Source organism: Eubalaena glacialis, chromosome 3 (assembly GCF_028564815.1).
Source record: "Eubalaena glacialis isolate mEubGla1 chromosome 3, mEubGla1.1.hap2.+ XY, whole genome shotgun sequence".
NCBI classification, from domain to species: Eukaryota; Metazoa; Chordata; class Mammalia; order Artiodactyla; family Balaenidae; genus Eubalaena; species Eubalaena glacialis.
Window position 1 is genome coordinate 183,471,936 of NC_083718.1, and position 19,141 is coordinate 183,491,076.

Below are 19,141 nucleotides of genomic sequence, written 5' to 3' on the forward strand. Positions count from 1 at the left end.
TGAAGACTCATTTATTTTGGATACATGCTTACAGCATCTTTATTCATAATTGCCAAAAACTGGAAGCAACCAAGATGTCCTTTAAAAGGTAAATAGATAAACAAATTGTAGTACATCCATACAATGAAATATTAGTGATAAAAATAAATGAGTTATCAAATAACAAAAAGACATGGAGGAATCTTAAATGCATATTGCTTAGTGAAAGAACCTAGTCTGAAAAGGTTACATACTGTATGATTCCAACTGTATGAAATGCTGGAAAAAGTAAAACTATAAGGAGAGTAAAAGATCAGTGCTTGCCAGGGGCACAGGGGCACAGGGGCTCTGGGGCTCAGGATGAATAGGAGAAGCACAGGGGATTTTAGGGCAGTGAAAGTATTTTTTATGATACTGTAATGGTGGATACTTGTCACTATACATTTGTCAAAATGAAAGACTGTACAACGCAAAGAGTGAACCCTAATATAAACTATGGACTTAGTTAATAATAGCATATCAATATTGGTTCATCAGTTGTAACAAATGTATCACACTAATGCAAGATGTTAATAATAGGGGAAACTGTGTGTATTGGAGGGGTGGATATATGGGAACTCTCTGTATTATCTGCTCAATTTCCTGTAAACCTAAAACTGTTCAAAAAATAAAGTATTAAAAAAAATTGAAACACATTAGTTCTTTGGAAAATGTCACCCACATCATCTTCATCACCATTCCCATTGATCTTTGTGTCCTCTGAACCTTTGATAACCCATGAATGAGGGAAATTCTGTGTGTTACATTTTGATTTTCTCTTCCCAGGCTTCACTACTTTCAGTTCCTCAAAAACTGTCAAGCCATTATTAAGAAATCAAAGGAAGCAGGAAGTTTTAAATGACTCCACAAAATTGGGTGAGCCTCTACCACATGTTAGGCCAGGAGAGAGCTTCCTAGTTCTGCCCTATAATATCACTCGCTCCCTTTACTTGGAAAATTACTAAATGCTACTACTGGACAGACGCCCTGCTGCTAATACAGACTGACTGTATAAGCTCCATCCTACTGAGCTGTCCAACTATGAGATGAACTGTTATTTATTTATTATTATTATTATTATCCTCATCATCATCTAACATATTCTGAGGGCTTCCTGTGAACTGGGCCCTGCTGAAGCATTTTGTGTGCATTCTTTCATTTAATCTGCATGACAGCCCTAAACAGGGGTTCTATTATTATCTCCATCTTAGAGATGAGAAGCTGAGACTCAAAAGGTGAAGTGAGAGGACAGCATTACCTTGATACCAAACCCAGACAAAGACACTACAAGAAAACTACAGACCAATATCTCTTATGAACACTGATATGACAATCCTCAACAAAATATGAGGAAACTGGATTCAACAGCACATTAAAAGGATCATACACTATGACCAAGTGGGATTTATTCTTGGAATGCAGACTTGATGGTTCAACATATGAAAATCAATCCATGTAATACATCACATTAACAGAAAGAAGGAAAAAAATGATCATCTCGATTGATGTACAAAAAGCATTTGACAAAATGCTACACTCTTTCATGATAAAAGCACTCAACAAACAGGGAATAGAAGGAAATTACCTCAACATAATAAAGGTCAAATATGAAAAGCCCACAGGTAGCATCATACTCAAAGGTGAAAGACTGAAAGCTTTTCCTCTAAGATCAAGAATAAGATAAGGATACCTGCTTTTGCCACTTCTATTCAACAAAGTACTGGAAGTCCTAGCCAGAGCAATTAGGCAAGAAATAGAAATAAAGGCATCCAAATTGGAAAGGAAGAAGTAAAATTATCTCTGTTCACAGACAACATGATCTTACATGTACAAAATCCTAAAGAGTCCATGAAAAACCACAACCCTCTTAGAACTAATAAACAAAATTCAGTAGCAAAGTCGTAGGATACAAAATCAACACACAAATATCAGTTGTGTTTCTATATGCTCACAATGAACAATCTGAAAAGGAAGTTAAGAAAATAATTTCATTTACAATAGCATCAAAAAGAATAACATATTTTGGGATAAATTTAACCAAGGTGGTAAAAGATGTGTACACTGAAAACTACAAAGTGCTGCTGAAAGAAATTAAAGACACAAATAAATGGAAAGACACCCTGTATTCATGGGTTGGAAGACTTAATATTGTTAAGATGTCATTACTACCAGCAGGATCTACAGATTCAATGCAATCCCGATCAAAATCCCAATAGCAGTTTTTGCAGAAATAGAAAAATCCATCCTAAAATTCATATGGAATCTCAGTGGACCCCAAATAGCCAAAATAATCTTGAAAAAGAAAAGCAAAGCTGGAGGTCTCACACTTCCTGATTTCAAAACTTACTGCATACAAAGGTACAGTAATCAAAACAGTGTGATACCGACATAAGGTCAGGTACATAGAGCAATAGAATAGAGAGCACAGAAATAAACCTTTGCATATATGGTCAAATGATTTTTGACAAGGGTGCCAAGATTATTCAATGGGGAAAGAACAGTATTTTCAACAAATGATGCTGGGAAAAACTGCAAAAGAATTAAGTTGAACTCTTACCTTACGCCATATACAAAAATTAACTCAAAGTGGATCAAAGACTTAAACGTAGTCTAAAACTATAAAACTTTTAGAGGAAAACACAGGAGGAAAACTTTATGACATTGGATTTGGCAATGCTTTTTGGATATGATACCAAAAGCATAGGCAACAAAAGTAAAAATAGATAAATTCAACTATATCAAAATTTAAAACTTCTGTGAATCAAAGGACACAATAAACAGGGTGAAAGGCCATCTAGAGAATGGGAGAAAATAGTTGCAAATCACAAATCTGAAAAAGGGTTAATATGAAGAATATATAGAGAACTATAACTCAACAACAACAACAAAAAACCCCCCAAATAACCTGATCAAATATGGGCAAAGAACTGGAATAGACATTTCTCCAAAGAAGATATACAAATGTCCAACAAGCATATAAAAAGATGCTCAACATTACAGTCATTAGGGAAATGCAAATCAAAACCACAGTGAGATACCACCTCATACCCATTAGGATGGCTACTATCAAAAACAAACAAACAGCAACAGAAAATAACAAGTGTTGGCAAGGATGCAGAGAAAATGGAACACTTATGCACTGCTGAGAATGTAAAATGGTGCAGCTGATATGAAAAACAGTATAGCGGCTTCTCAAAAAATTTAGAATAAAATTATCATAAGATCCAGCAAGTCCACTTCCGGGTATACACCCCAAAGAATTGAAAGCAGGAACTTAAAGAGATATTTGTACACTCGTGTTTATAGTAGCATTATTCACAATTGCCAAAAGGTGGAAGCCGCCCAAGTGCCCACTGACTGATGATTGGATAAGCAAAATGTGGTCCATCCATACAGTGGAATATTATTCAGTGTAGGAGGAAGGAAATTCTGACACATATACAACATGGATGAACCGTGAGGACATTATGTGAAATAAGTGTCACAAAAAGGCAAATTTTGTATGATTCCACTTATGTGAGGTACATAGAGTAGTCAAGCTCATAGAAACAAAATAGAATGGGGGTTGCCAGGGGCTGGGGGAGGCGGAAACGGGGAGTTGTTGTTTAATGGGTACAGTTTCAGTTTTGCAAGATGAAAAATTCTGAGACTGGTTGCACAACAATGTGAATAACTTACAACTACTGATCTGTACACTTAAAAGTGGTTAAGACGGTAAAATTTATATGTATTTTACCACGATTTAAAAAATGGCTAAGATGAAGTGACTCACTCAACATCAAGATGCTGGCACAGGGCAATGTCAGGGTTTGAACCCAAGTCTAATTCCAAAACCTGTACCTTTGATTTGTAACCTGTGATTTTCAGAGGAGAGAGTGATTTAATAATGAGAGAGGAGACAGGCAGAACCTAATATAGAAAACAAGTGCATTTTTTAAAGGCTCCTGCATTTTAAATATCTTTAAAAAGTATATAGTGAGTCCACAAAATATTGAGACGTTTAAACATCTATTAACAATGACCATCTGCTCTGATGACTCCTGTGCTTTGAGGAAGCCTCCTCCGGAAGCTGACTTAGTTATGACGTTGCCCTGAGGTTCGCTGACGTTGTCGCTGAGGTTCGACGTGTACCGGGAACTGTCCTTTGGAGCTAGGTTTCAACCTTGCATCACCTGGAACTGGGAAGCCCCATCTCAGACCATAACCTCCCGATCCCGGCCTTCCTTATCCTCTCTCTCGTCCTCTCCTTGAGTCACATAGCCTTTGCTCCCCCTCCCCTCCCTGTGGGTAATGCCCTACACTCACCCAGCCTGGGCCCTGCTCAAGCTCACCAGCTCCTTCAAGTCCATCCCGGCCCCCAAACCCTCCTGCCACCCTCACACTTCTGTCCTGAGGCTGGCCCAGTGCCCTTTGGACCCCCCAGCCCGCAGGTCCCTGGTCTTAGGCTTTTCATTCTACTTTGATAACAGCCTCCTAGGTGTTCACCTCCTGCACCTGCCGGGCATCCTCCATCTGCTTCTCCCGATGCTCCTCCATCCCCTTCCACTGCGCCCCCTGCCTAGCAGGCCCACCTGCGCAGCTGCATCCATGGGCTGATGGGCTCCTTGCCTCTGGTTTCTGGTTGGGTTTGGCCAATGGGGGGTTAGAGATCAGAGCAGGGAGGAGAGAGGTTGGGGTACTTACTCCCCTGGCTTCCTTTCTGTGGGACCACACAGCTTCCCTCAGAGGACTCTACCCAGCCCTCGGGGTCTCCAGGTCCCAGGAAATGCCCCTGCCCCTCACCCCTCAGCTCTGGGGGTGGGAACGGTCCTCACTCATACTAGCTCTGGGCCCTGCACTATCCTTTGTGGTTTCTCTGAGCCCTGCCCACTCCCTATGGAGTCCCTTCATGAAACTCCCCTCCATCACTCCACACCCCTGTGAATGTGCCTTCAGCTCCCTGCCAGGACCTGGACTTCCCAGGCATGGAGAAGCTCTTAGATGGGACCTTCAAGGCTTCTCTTAGCTGCCAAGGGCCTCAGGGTGGTCCTGCCTTCATCCCACCCTGGTCTGGTCCCTCTCCTCAACGATCTCCTCTTTTGCATCCTCATCTTGACAGTGTAACTTCCGTCTAACCTGTGAACGTGCTTACCATCCCCCCGGCCTAGAAACGCCTCCCCTTCCCCCTTCCTTTCCTTTATTGTCAAATGGCTTCAAGGGCGTTCCTTTCCCGATGGGTCCTCATCCCACTGCCATTGCCCTCGGGGGGCCTCCTCGGGCTCTCGGCCTCCCTGTGACATTTGACACAGTTGTCAGAGAGAGGCACCTGGCCTGATGGTTCAGGGGTTGGGGAAGCAGGACAATGTGGTGGTTATTAGACTGGCTTTCGAGGCGGGTGGCCTGGGCTCGAGTCCAGCTCTCCTACTTCCTAGCAGGGTGACCTTGGGCAAGTGATACCTCAGTTTCCTCATCTGTAAGGTAACAAAAGGACAGTCTTATAAGTTACTGGTGACGTATAAATGATACAATACATACAAAAGCACTTAGAAGAGAACATATGGCAAATGTGAAATGTTCTCTATTATGAGCAAGAGGATGGGCTCTGGAGTTAGAAAGTCTTGAGTTCAAGTCCCGCCTCTGCTACCTTCCAGCTGTGCAGCCTGGGGCATGGTTCTTTGCTTCTGTTTGGTTGCTCCCTGAGCAGCAAAAATGAGTTTGATAAGCTGGGCTTCGTAGGATTGACAAAAGGTACTGCTTGGTGAAATGTTCAAAGGAGTGGGATAACATTTTTGAAATTAACTCCTGTGTGTGTGTGTGTGTGTGTGTGTGTGTGTGTGTGTGTGTTTTATCTATTTCTTTTAACCTTTCGGTTCTTGGCTATCCCATCCCCCAGGCCCAGCCCCCCACTGCCTCAGGAAAGGGATGTAGTGCAGAAGTAGTAAAAAAATGGGGTTTCCAAAAGAATAAGGACATGAGGAAATGGCCAGGCGCTGGTGAGACGACGAGTCTGGGCATGGAAGGAAAGAGGAAGTTTCTCTGTTTCCCCATCAGCTGGATCCTTCCTCCCCGGTCTCCCCGGGAGAGCCCTGTGGACCGGCAAGGCCTCAGGAGAGGCTGGTCCTGAAATCAGACTGCCCGAGCCTGGTTCCCAGTGCCCCAGCCTCCCTCTGTGACCTCAGGCAGGATACTCAGCCTATCTGTGCCTCAACGCCCTCATCTGTAAAGTGGGGCAAACAACACTAACCTCCTAAGGATGAAATGAGTTAATCACTCGAAAGTGCCAAGAACAGTGCCTGGCATAAAGCAAGCTGTCTCTGTTATTAATACCCCCAGCCTGGCAACAGCTCTCTGGCTCCCTCACCTCTCTGACTGCTTCCAGGTCTCCACGCCGGGCTCCTCTCCCCTCAGATGTCCATTTCCTCCTCACTCTGTCCATGGGCTGGGGCCGCTGTACCACCCCCTCGATCCGCGGATGTGTATTTCCAACCCCTGGTTCATCTCCAGGCCCCAAACTACCTGGCTGCTTCCTGGATGTTGAGGCGCTCACTCAGCCAATCCTGCTTTCTCCCCTCTTGGTAATGGTATTATCACCTTCCAGCTCATCCAGCCATCTTTCTCCACGGCCTGTGGCATTGATCCTACTGATTCTTCCAGAAAGCTCTCAAACCAGTCCCAAAGCAACGGTCCAGTCAGGTGGTAGTATTAATGTGGTGGGCAGAATGGTCTCCCAAAGATGCCCATGCCCTGATCCCCAGAACCTGGGAATATGCTCCATTACGTGGCAAAAAGGACTGTGCAGATGTCAAGGTTACTAATCAGTGCTCTTAAAAGAGGGAGACTAGGGACTTCCCTCGTGGCACAGTGGTTAAGAATCCGCCTGCCAATGCAGGGGACACGGGTTTGAGCCCTGGTCCGGGAAGATCCCACATGCCGTGGAGCAACAAAGCCCGTGCGCCACAACTACTGAGCCTGCGCTCCAGAGCCCACGAGCCACAACTACTGAGCCCACGTGCCACAACTACTGAGTCCGCGCGCCTAGAGCCCGTGCTCCGCAACAAGAGAAGCCACTGCAATGAGAAGCCCGTGCACCGCAACAAAGATTAGCCCCCGCTCGCCGCAACTAGAGAAAGCCTGTGCTCAGCAACGAAGACCAAACACAGCCAAAAAATAAAAATAAAAAAAAAAAAATAAGAGGGAGACTATCCTGGGTTATCCAGGTGGGACTAATCAAATCCCACCAGTCCTTATAAGCAGAGAACTTACTCTGGCTGGATTGGACAGATGAGTGGTGGTTCTTGCTGGGCCCCCACTTAACAGCCCCGATGCTCCTCTTCCTGGGAAAGCACCAGGTCAACGTTTCCTCTTGACCCAAATCCCCCCCAGATGGCGCCACCTCAGTCTGTTGCATGAATGAGGATCACGAGGCCATTCATCTAACATTTCACTGACAACCCCCATTCTGGATTCCACAGGGTGGAATTTCCCTAGCTTAGTCAATTATCTTATCTCAGTTAACTTACTGAGAATTTCCAAATTAGATATTAGATGTTCCCAAAGCTAAATTTACACTCAAAAAGTGAAGCTTCTTTTTTTAGAAGCTTGAGTCAGCTCAGTCTGAAACTCAGCCCCACCTCCCCGACTAGCTGTGTGATTTGGGCCAGTTCCTTAACCTTTCTGAGCCCCATTTCCATGTCTTCAAATGAGGATAATAATGATAATAGTAGTTCTCACCTGCACAGGATTTGTTTTGAGGATATAATTCTATAAATATATATACAGAACATACACAGATGATGTATAAAGCCATGTGAAATACAGTAAGTAGTCCATAAATGTATGCTGTAGCTGTTTGTATTATGTATGCTATTCAAAAGATTATGATCTTTCTTTCATCTCACATCCATCAGAATGGCTACTATAAAAAAAAAAAGGGAAATAACAGGTGTTGGTGAGGACGCAGGGAAAGTGGAACCCTTGTGCACTGTTGTGAGAATGTAAATTGGTACAGCCACTATGGAAGACAGCATGGAGGTTCCTCAAACAATTAAAAATAAAATTATCATATGATCCAGCAAGTCTGCTTTTGGGTATATATCCCAAAGAACTGAAAGCAGGGGCTTGAAGAGATATTTATACACCCATGTTCATAGCGTTGTTTGAAACAGCCAAAAGGTGGAAACAACCCAAGTGTCCATCGGTAGACGAATGAATAAACAAAATGTGGTGAATCCACACAATGGAATATTATTCAGCCTTAAAAAGGAAGGAAATTTGGACACATGCTACAGCATGGATGAACCTTAAGGACATTATACTCAGTGAAAGAAGCCAGTCACAAAAAGACAAATACTGTTATGATTCTACTTACATGAGATACCCAGAGTAGTCAAGGTCATAGAGACAGAAAGCAGAATGGTGGTTGCCGGGGGCTGGGATGGGGGGGCATGGGGAGTTGTTGTTTCATGGGTGCAGTTTCAGTTCTGCAAGATTCAAAGAGTTCTGGAGATGGATGGGAGTGACGGTTGCACAACAATGTGAATATATTTAATGCCACTGAACTGTACACTTAATAAAAGTGGTTAAGATGGTAAATTTTATGTTATGCATATCTTACCATAATAAAAAAATGAGAAAAATGAGATCACGATCTAGCCCTTTCCTCTGAACTTTTTCCTTTTGGAAGCCCTCCATCTGCCGGTGTGAAACTAGGCCCATCAATTGCTGTGGTGGGAACTGACCAATGAAATCAGCCGCCAGTTCCCAAACAGGGGACAAAAAATTCCCTGAGGACTGGCGAGACCAAATAGGTGAACCCCCAGAGCGAGGAGCACCTGGGGAGGAGCCAGGGGTGAGGTGGGGGTGAGGGAGGGGGTGGGACGGGAGCACGACCCAGGCTGAGGACAAGCGGGACGCAGATGGGGAGCCAGCAAGTGCACCCTCCCAGGCCTGTTTCATTCCGTGGGTTTCCCCACAGAGAGTCCACCTGTCAGCTTATGTCTCAAAATGTAGGTGTTCACTTAGAATAAGAGAAATGTGAATTAAAATGGCACAGGTACCATACTTCACCCCGTAGATCAGTGAAGATCCAATGGGTGGACAACACCCTAGGCTGGGGAGGGAGTGGGAGACGGGCATCCACTGCTGGCAGGACACCACATCCGGAAACCTCTGGTGGGCAATTTGGCCATGCCCATCAGAGTTACAGCTGTATGTGTCCTTTGACAGAGCAGACATACCTGCACGTCCGCGAAATGATACAAATACTAGGACGATCCCAGCAGCCTTGTTTAATAATAATAAACAAGATTATGATGTAGGCTCTGGTTCTTTTCTGAGAGGCAGCCCAGACCTGGCAGCAGCCAGGAAAAGGCACGAGAGTCACCTGGCTGTGTGGGATCCGGTGTGTGTGTGTGAGATCAGTCTGGCTTCACGACCCTCAGATCCCACATGAGAAGGGCTGACACAGGCTGGAGAGATGGCTCCACCCATGAGAAAGGAGCCGGCTGGCAGGACACTGACCACCGAGGGTGGAGGTGCGGACACCAGCATTTCATCCCCCTGTCATGTCTGTTCTTTCTTTTTCTCCTCCATCTCCACCCTCCCAGCTGCAGCCCTGTGCTGACTTGGGCTGTCCTGGAGCTCAGTCTTCTAGGGATCCTGGAACCTCCCCAGGGTGGGACTGGGGGAGTCCCTGGGGAGGGGGTAGGGTCAGTCAGCCCTTCATTGTTTAAACTTCGCTTCTCTTGTCCTCAAAACAAAGTTTATTGAAATAATACACACACACACACATACACACACACACACACACACACACACACACACACACAAGAGCAGGAGCTCCCAGAACATCAGAAGGGAAGAAGCACTGCTGATCAAGAAGGGTTCTCAAAGTGTGGTCCTGGAACCAACTCCAGGGCACTCCGTTCCCCCCACCTGAACCTGGGCGCATATAAATGTGAAGATTCCTGGGTCTTACCCCAAACCCACTGGGCCAGAATGTCTAGGAGCTCATGTTTAACAACTACTCTTAAACATATGGAAAATCCAACAACCACTGGCTTGGTGTTTCTTCATTCTGGAAGAATTGAGCCCCTTTCTCAGCAGAGTTTAAATAACAGCCATATCCAACTCTAAAAATTACAGTTTACAAGGCACATCAAATCATATAAATTATAACTCGCAAGGTTTAGCTGTGAAATGAGCAAGGCTGAGGCATTTGAGCCGTGCAAAATGGGAGAGGGGAGATTGTGAATAGAGCTCCTGATGGCTCGTCTGCACACAGCAGCCGGGATGTTCACTGGCAGGTCTCCCCCTTGTTTACAATCCTTCAAGCCTTCTTCCCATTGCTTTTCAGATACAGATCAAAACCCTTATGGTGACATGAAGGAGGCCTACTTGTCACTTAGCCCTCCTCCTTCCCACTCTGACTTCTGGACGCCCTGGTTTTCTCTCAGTCCCTTGGGCTCACAATACGCTCTTCCACCCCAGGGCCTTTGCACATGCCGTTCCCGTCTCCTTTTGTCTAATTAAGTCCTCCTTGTCCTCCATATTCCTCTCCTTTACAGCCCCAATGTTGGAATGGAATTAGTTACACCTTTGTGGGATCATTTGACTTATTTCTCTCTGTCCTGGCAGCTTCCTGATTGCAGGGACCATGTCCAGTTCTGCCATCGTTGTACCCCTAGACTTGGCTCGGTGCTGAGGCTCTGGGTAAATACTGTGCAATGAATTAGTGATAACAACAGTTATCACTGTTGACTATAAACAGTTCTAACTCGCCTGGCTATAAACAGTTTTCCTATTGCCTTTAGGGAACCAAACTCCTTACAGGATATAGAAAAAAAGTCTGGACGGTAAAACCCTGCCAATATCAATATTGATTTTTCCCTGAGCCAAATGATTACAAGTGACTTTTATTTCCTTCCTTATATTTTCCTTTCTCCCAATTTTTAAAAACAAGAAGCATGTAACTACCTTCCATTATCAGAAAGAGTAAATGATGTCAAAATACTACGATACCAACAGTCAAAACAACATGTCAGCCTATTCTTTAGGATTGATCCAGGTAAATAAAACAAACAATCTTTTTTATTTGCTAGATGTAACCTTTGGGTAATTGCAAGGATGACTTTTTATTAATATATATCCCTGAATTTTATTTAGTGGAATGACTTCTAGTGGCCTCAATAACATAAACTATAAATTGACTGCTGAATTATTCCTCGGGATGGCTCATAGCTGATCAGGGGTGATTCTTCTGATCAGAAAGGCCCAATGAAGTCAGCAGAGGGGCAATTTTTACCTTGTCTTATTTTATAAAACTGGAAAATGTTGACATGTCTGTAGGTTTCAATTCTTCAAAATGGACCCATGTCCCCACACCCCTCTTCAGAGCAAACCTCCTCTCCCAAACCCATTTAAGCTTTGGGAAGATGATTTGTCTAAGAGAAGACAGAGCGCCCATCAAAAGTCTATCCCCCAAACGCTTGGCAATTCATGTATCACCTGTCCTCCAGGGAGCCAAAATGAGCTCGCGCTTCTGGAAATGCAACTGATTCCTTCATAAATCAACGTGACTGTAGCTGGCGGCAGTGACGTATTTCTTAAGCTAAGTCCGAGGAGCAGTAAGCAGTCAATTATTTTTATACAATGAATGCAACTCAATTTCTGTCTAGTTAATAACTGTCCTCATTGGTTCCCTTTTCCAAATGGCTTATTAATGTCAGTGGATCCTCATCTCAACCCTGTGCCCCTCTGAGGATTCTTCTCAGTCTCTGTTTTATGAGACCATAATAATGATCATTGTGTCATTTACTGAGCACCACATGCCAGGCTCTTTATGTGCATTTCTCACTTAATCCTCAGAATAACCCTGTGAGGTAAGAGGTTTACAGACAGGGAAAATGAGCTCAGAGTGATTAAGTAATTTGGTTGAAGTCCCTCAGCCACAAAGTAGCCTAATGAGATTCAAACCCAGGTCTGTCTATCTCCAAAGCCTGTGCTTTTAAAAATTACTACAGTTTTCTAATATCATAGTCAGGTTCAAAACAGAGATCTCTGTCTCTACTTTAGCCAGACAGGAAATAAAACTACCCCAAATCTATGCCTTGTTAGGATAAAGAAGAAACTACAGTTCTTCTTCTTCTTCTTTTTCCTCCCACTTTGCACACTGCACAGATTTTCTGTGTCCTTGAAGGGAGACCACATCATGGAGGAGAATCTCACGGGGAGGTTCATGGAGTTATCTTTAAATCTGTTGAGTTTACAGTAAACATTCTCAGAAAACTAGGAATAAAGGGGGAAATTTCTCACTTCGTAAGAACATGTATAAAAACCCTACAGCTAACCTCGTACTTAACGGTGAAAGACTGACTGCTTTCCCCTAAGGTCAGGAACAAGCGAATATAAAGATTTATACACTGCTCTTGTTCAACAGAGTCCTGGAAGTCTTAACCAGGGAAAAAAAGCAAGGGAAAAAAATTAAAGGCATTCAGATCTCCTTTTCTGAAAGGAGAAATAAAACTGTTCTTATTTGCAGATGACATGATTGCTTATGTATAAAATCCCAAGAAATCTACAAAAGCCCTTATATAAGAAAGTGCAGTTAAGGTTGCAAGATACCAAGAACATACAAAAATCAACTGTATTTCTATATACTGTCAATGAACATGTGGACACCAAAATTAAAAATATAATACCACTTACAATCACTCAAAAAAAAAAGAGAGAAATACTTAAGTGTAAATCTAACAAAACATGTACAGGACTTGTATGCTGAAAACTACAAAACACTCATGAGAGACACTGAATAAATGGAGAAATATACCATGTTCATGAATTGGAAGACAATGTAGGAGTATATCAATTATTCTCACATTGATATATAGGATTAAACATAATTCCAATCAAAATTACAGCATGATATTTTGTATATATAGACAGACTTATGCTAAAATGTAAATGGAAAGGCAAAGGAACTAGAAGAGGTTAAAAATTTTTTTTAAAGAAGAGAAAAGTGGAAGGAATCACTCTATCTGATTTAAGACTTATATAGTGACAGTAATCAAGGCTGTGTCATAATGGTAGAGGGACTGACACCTAGATCCATGAAACATAATAGGGGACTAAGAAATAGCCCCCATAGAAAGTATGGCCAGATTATTTTTGACAAACTTGCAAAAGCAATTCAATGGAGAAAGGATAGTCTTTTCAACAAATGGTTTGGGAACAACTAAATATCCACATGCAATAAAAGTGAACTTTGACCTAAATCTCACATCATAAACAACAGTGAACCCAAAATGGTTCATAGATTTAAACATAAAACTATAAAACACTTAGAAGAAAACATAAGAGAAAATCCCCAGGGTCAGGGACTTGGTGGCATGTTCTTAGACATGACACTAAAAGCATGATCTATAAAAGAAAAAAATAACTACCTGGACTTCATCAAAAGTTAAAACTTTTGCTCTGTGAAATAGTCTGCTAAGAGAATGAAAAGACAAGCTGTGGATGGGAGAAAATATTTGCAAACCATCTATCTGACAAGGGACTCATGCCTAAAATACATAAAGAATTCTCAAAACTCAATGGTAAAAAACCAAACAATTCGATTAGAAATGCTTAAAAGACATGAAGAGATATTTCACCGAAGAGGATATGCAGAAGGCAAATAAGTACATGAAAAGACATTTAACATCACTACCGATTTGGGAAATGCAAGTTAAGACTATGATGAGATACCACTACACACTTACTAAAACAGCTAAAATGAAAAACAGTGTTTATGCTAATTGCTGGTGAGGATGTGTCTCATACATTGCTGGTGGGAATGAAAAATGGTACAGCCACGCTGGATAAGCCTGGCAGTTTCTTTACAAACCGAATATATATTAACATACATGTTAATCCATGCAATCATACTCCTGAGCATTTATCGCAGAGAAGTAAAAACTTATGTTCACACAAAAACCTGTACACAAATGTTTATAGTAGATTTATTTGTAAGAGCCCCAAATGGAATCAAAATGTCCTTCAAAAAGTGAATGGTTAAACATAGGTGATACGTCCATACCGTGGACTATTACTCAGCAATAAAAGAACAAGCTAATAACCTAAATGGATGTCAAGGGCATTGCACTGAGTAAAAAAAAAAAAAACCAATCGCAAAGGTCATACATAAGTGATGAAAATTATAGAGACGGAGAACAGATTAGTGGTTGTCGGGGCGTGGGGACGACGGTGCGAGGAGGAATTGTGACTATAAAAGGAGTATCACAAGGGACATCTCTGATGATGGAATACTTCTATATCTTGATGGCCACACACAAATCCACACGTGATAAAATGGCACAGAGCTCCACACATGCTTCGTGCCATTCTCTCTACTATTTGTGCCTCTATAATTATTTCAAAATAAAAAAGTTTTAAAAAATCTGTTGAGTGAAGTCTGAGAGAGGTCTCCCTTTCACAGTCAAAAGGGATTCCATTGCATTTCTCTTTCTGCTTCAATATTTTAACCCCTTTCAAAATTTTAAAAAGCTCAAAGCCACTGTTTTTATAATTCCTTACTTACAATTTCTTCCAACTTCTTTGGCTGTCAATGAGCTGGGACTGTGGGCCAAGCCACAGCTAATTCAGAGAATGAAATGAAATGAGAGAGCGCTGAGGCCACGCCCGGGGCTTACCCTGATTTCCTACTTGGAGGTGTGGGGGCGGGGGAGGGCTCCGAGGGGCCCACAGTCTCCAGAAGCTCTGAAAAGGGCGAGAGGCCATTGCTCAAGCTGGGCACTTCAGGTGGCTGTGGCTGCCAGCCGCAGAGCAGGTGAAGGTCAAGCATCAGCTCTACACCCACCTTCCAAACCGCCCCATCAGGGTGGGACACTGCAGACACAGTCAGCAAAGGACAGAGGGCCCATCGCACTTTGCACCGTGCTCGTTCTCACCACATGTGCCAGGGAGACCCAGCACATGCGGGGATTGGTTACTGGTGGCCCACCGAGGAAGGCTGGGACTGTTAGCCAGAGGCTGTGCTTTAGAAGAGATTGGAGTCCACAGAACAGTAAGGACTTTTGGTGGTGTGAGGGGTAGGGAGTGTCGGGGACTGGGTAGGAAGAGGTCTTACCTCTAAAACAAGGTCTGAATCTTCATGCCTTCCAATCGTAGTGCTTTTATTCAGGACAAGAAAGCCTTCTGCGCTCTTTAGATAGGCTTTCATACTCTCTGCTTTCCCTATAAAAGGTTTTCAGAAAACAATTTTGTTAGAGAAATACAGTCCTCTAATTATTCAATATCATATTTAGAATGAATGGAATACACCATAATGTCCAAAGGAGAAGTCAGCAGAGGTAGGAGTGGATAGCTGGATTTAACAATGATCACAATTATAATTCCGCACATTTTAAAAACTGTCTTTTTAACAGTGATATCCGGCATAGATGAGCTTGGTTCTGATCACAAGAGGACATCCTTTATGTAACTCAGAGCACAAACAAGCAATAGCAAAAAAAAAACCCTAAACAAAATCTGAATTCCACTGATAACCGCTCTCCACCTCCCATTAAGCTTAGTTTGGGGTTAGTTATCTGACAGAATCAAGTACTCAGCGTTACTAACCCACCACTTACTAGCTCTGTGACTCTGGGTGAGTTACTTATTCTCTCTCTATGCCTCTGTTTCCTCATCTGTAAAATGGGGCTAATAATACTCCGTATCCCAAAGAGTTTTGTGAGGATTAAATGTGAGGCATCTAGAATGGTGATTGCTACACTAAACACCCATTTGTCCTACTGTGATTATGACTGTTATTAATCTTGGGCTTCTGAACTTTGACTCAAGGAACCCCAGCTTCTACAGAGCTTCTTAAAGTGTGGAAGAGTCAGTCATCAAGGAAATGGGCATTAGAAGATACTTTCTGGGCTTCCCTGGTGGCGCAGTGGTTGAGTCTGCCTGCCAATGCAGGGGACACGGGTTCGAGCCCTGGTCAGGGAAGATCCCACATGCCGCGGAGCGACAAAGCCCGTGAGCCACAACGACTGAGCCTGCGCGTCTGGAGCCTATGCTCTGCAACAAGAGAGGCCGCGACAGTGAGAGGCCCGCGCACCACGATGAAGAGTGGCCCCCGCTCGCCGCAACTAGAGAAAGCCCGCGCACAGAAACGAAGACCCAACACAGCCAAAAATTAAAAAAAAAAAAACTCTTAAAAAAAAAAAGATACTTTCTTTTTAAGTCACCACATTCGTTCATATATTTAGGTTGAAAAAAAAAATGATTTCCAAAGACAAAATATCAAGATTATAGCTTGGCTGTACAGTCAAGACTCTGTACATATCTTTTCCTGGCATTTTATTATGAAAATGTCAAACACACAGAAAAGTTGAAAGAAGTGGATGGTGAACTTCTATATAACCACCAACTAGATTCTACAATCGACATTTTGCTATATTTGCTTTATCACATATCTACCCATCTATCCATTTTATATTTTAATGCATTTCAAAGTATCCTATACATGTTTTTAAAAACATAAAAATTTCAGTGACTTCAGTAGGTTCCAAGATGATGATAATTCATATATTTGAATTATGATCCATCTCAATGCCATGTCAAAGAAAGTCTCTTTTCTTTTTTTTCCTTTTTTTTTTGGCTGTGTTGGGTCTTCGTTGCTGCATGCGGGCTTTCTCTAGTTGCGGCGAGCGGGGGCTACTCTTCCTTGCAGTGCGCAGGCTTCTCATTGCAGTGGCTTCTCCTGTCGCGGAGCATGGGCTCTAGGTGTGCAGGCTTCAGTAGTTGCAGCACGTGGGCTCAGTAGTTGCGGCACACGGGCCCTAGGGTGCGTGGGCTTCAGTACTTGTGGCTCGCAGGCTCTAGAGTGCAGGCTCAGTAGTTGTGGCTCGCGGGCTCTAGAGTGCAGGCTCAGTAGTTGTGGCGCACTAGTTTAGTTGCTCCGAGGCATGTGGGATCTTCCCGGACCAGGGCTCGAACTCGTGTCCCCTGCATTGGCAGGTGGATTCTTAACCACTGAGCCACCAGGGAAGTCCCAAAAGTCTCTTTTCAACTGAAAGGTCACTGAAGTGTGAAGTTGTTAGACTGTGGATAAAATCAAAAATCATCTAGGTATGACCGTAGAGGGTCTCCAGTCTGGCTCTGCTTTCCATCAACATCTCCATCATCATTTCATCACTGAATCCCTACTAAGTGCCAGGCACTGGGCTATCCTTTGACACACATGGCCTCTTTTCATCCTCAGAACAACCCTGCAAGGTAGGTGTCAGTACTGTCCTGCTTTACAAATGAGGAAACTGAGACTCAGAGAAGTTAAGGTCACACAATAGTAAGTGTGTGACGACTCTGGGCCTTTGCATGTAACCAGTGTACAAACCTCCATTGTTGCTGGTGGGGCAGAGTAGGGGTGGGGGAATTGCACTGTCTGCTGACACTTGGGACATGTAATAAAAGAAAGTCCTTGAAACCAGCATTCTATCCTCTGAAAGGAAGACGAGACCCTACCTGGGGGTAAGAGAAATAAAAATAAGCAGGATAGTTTATATTTGTAAACTTTGAGGCCTGTGGATGTCCCACAAATATTGATGCTTTCATATAGTGAGAAATAAATTTTATTAAGTTCGCTGTCATGTATATAGGGGAAAAGACATTTCCTCTTCCCAAAGAACCATGCTCTGTTGCCTTCAGTTATTAATCTTCAATTGCAGAGGACCATGTTATCAAGCAACACATTCAAGTCTAATTAATCTAAAATGTAAACTTTCAAGAAATGTCCCTTCTGCAGGAAAACCACAGGAAACGCCACTAATCTAAAACTTAAACTTGGATCATGCGCATATTTGTTTTTTAGCTCTCACCCCAGACGTCCCCAAGGCTGGGGTCTTCTCTCTGCTCAGATGTCCCCCCTCGGGGCAACCACCTGACCACTCTGGCTAAAGGCACCCTCAGTCATGTTACTCCCCTGCTAGTTTTCCCCTGCTGTGTTTCCTTCCTTGTACTTATCATTCTCTGACATGTTCTTGTTCCTTTATTTAGTTATGTTTGCTGTTTGTTTCTCTTTCACTAAGATACATGTTCCTGGAAAACAAGAACTGTGTTGATTTTGTTAAGAAGCGATTCTTCATGGGTATTTTGTGTTTGTACCCATCTTCAGAGCAAAGGCATTGAAAGATTTTGTCCTGCACTAACTTTCCAAGGATGCTTGTATGGCAAACAGCCTGGGAGGATATAGGTAATGTTTATAATAGAGATAACGGCTCCTCCTGGGGCAAAAGTTGGGCAGGTTTGCTAGCAGCCCCTTTCAAAGATTGCGGTTTCCTAAGTTTGGAGTTCCTTACCTGGGACACAGACCCACTGTGGGCACAGCATCCACACTGGCTGTTCTGCACCACCCCGAGGGACTTTCAGGGCAACCGGAACCAATGTGCATATGCAGCTCTGGCTGCCTGTTATGTCGGCTGTGCTGTGAGTAATAAAGTTCTTTGTTTCTGGCCCAGGAGTCTCTTGTCTTCTGCCAGTAACTATAAGCTGGGCAGGCTAACTTACTAACTTTCAAACAGGGTAAAACGTCAGACCCTTTGCAGTTCCTGCCAGTTCTGTGCATTACCCCTTCTCCAGGACGGGGGGCGGGGGGGGGGGGGCAGCACCTGACACATAGTAGGTGCTTGGTAAACACTTGCTGAGTGAATGAAAATACAAATGACACCTCAAAGCAAGTCAGTACAGCCAGCTAGCTAGGAAGCTTTGATAGTAACTACCTTTCATGTTTCCTGTCAGTATCTATCTTAGATGACTCCTTGGAAAACCTAAATTCTATCTCTTTAGCTTTTGGATTGGACAATATTTCTCCACCTTAATTTTGCCCTGTGCATCACTTCCTTGCCTGAAAACACTGTAAAAGTAATTTGAATGTGTTTAGCTCTGTGAATTCGTTCTTACTCAGTGCCATGGAGCACCAGGCACAGTATCTGCATTCCCCCTGACCACTTTGGATGGCTCAGAATTGGGCTACAGGAGCAAACTTTCTTTTGACGTTTACAGTGGCCTCAAAGTTCCTTAAAGAAGGAGAGTACAGGTAAGGGGCGGGGTGTGTGTGTGTGTGGGTGTGTGTCTCTGACCATTGGGTGGGTGTTGTCCATAA

General features: G+C 43.3%; 1 protein-coding gene across 1 annotated transcript in view; it reads right to left on the reverse strand.

The window, feature by feature from the left end:
• Positions 1-19,141, reverse strand: part of FHAD1 (forkhead associated phosphopeptide binding domain 1) — a 146,212-nt gene that overhangs the window by 126,679 nt on the left and 392 nt on the right. Inside the window, exon 2 of the mRNA XM_061184091.1 lies at positions 15,122-15,228. Within this exon, the coding sequence (XP_061040074.1) occupies positions 15,122-15,214 (93 nt within the window). The 5' untranslated portion in view covers positions 15,215-15,228. The remainder of the gene's footprint in view (positions 1-15,121; positions 15,229-19,141) is intronic.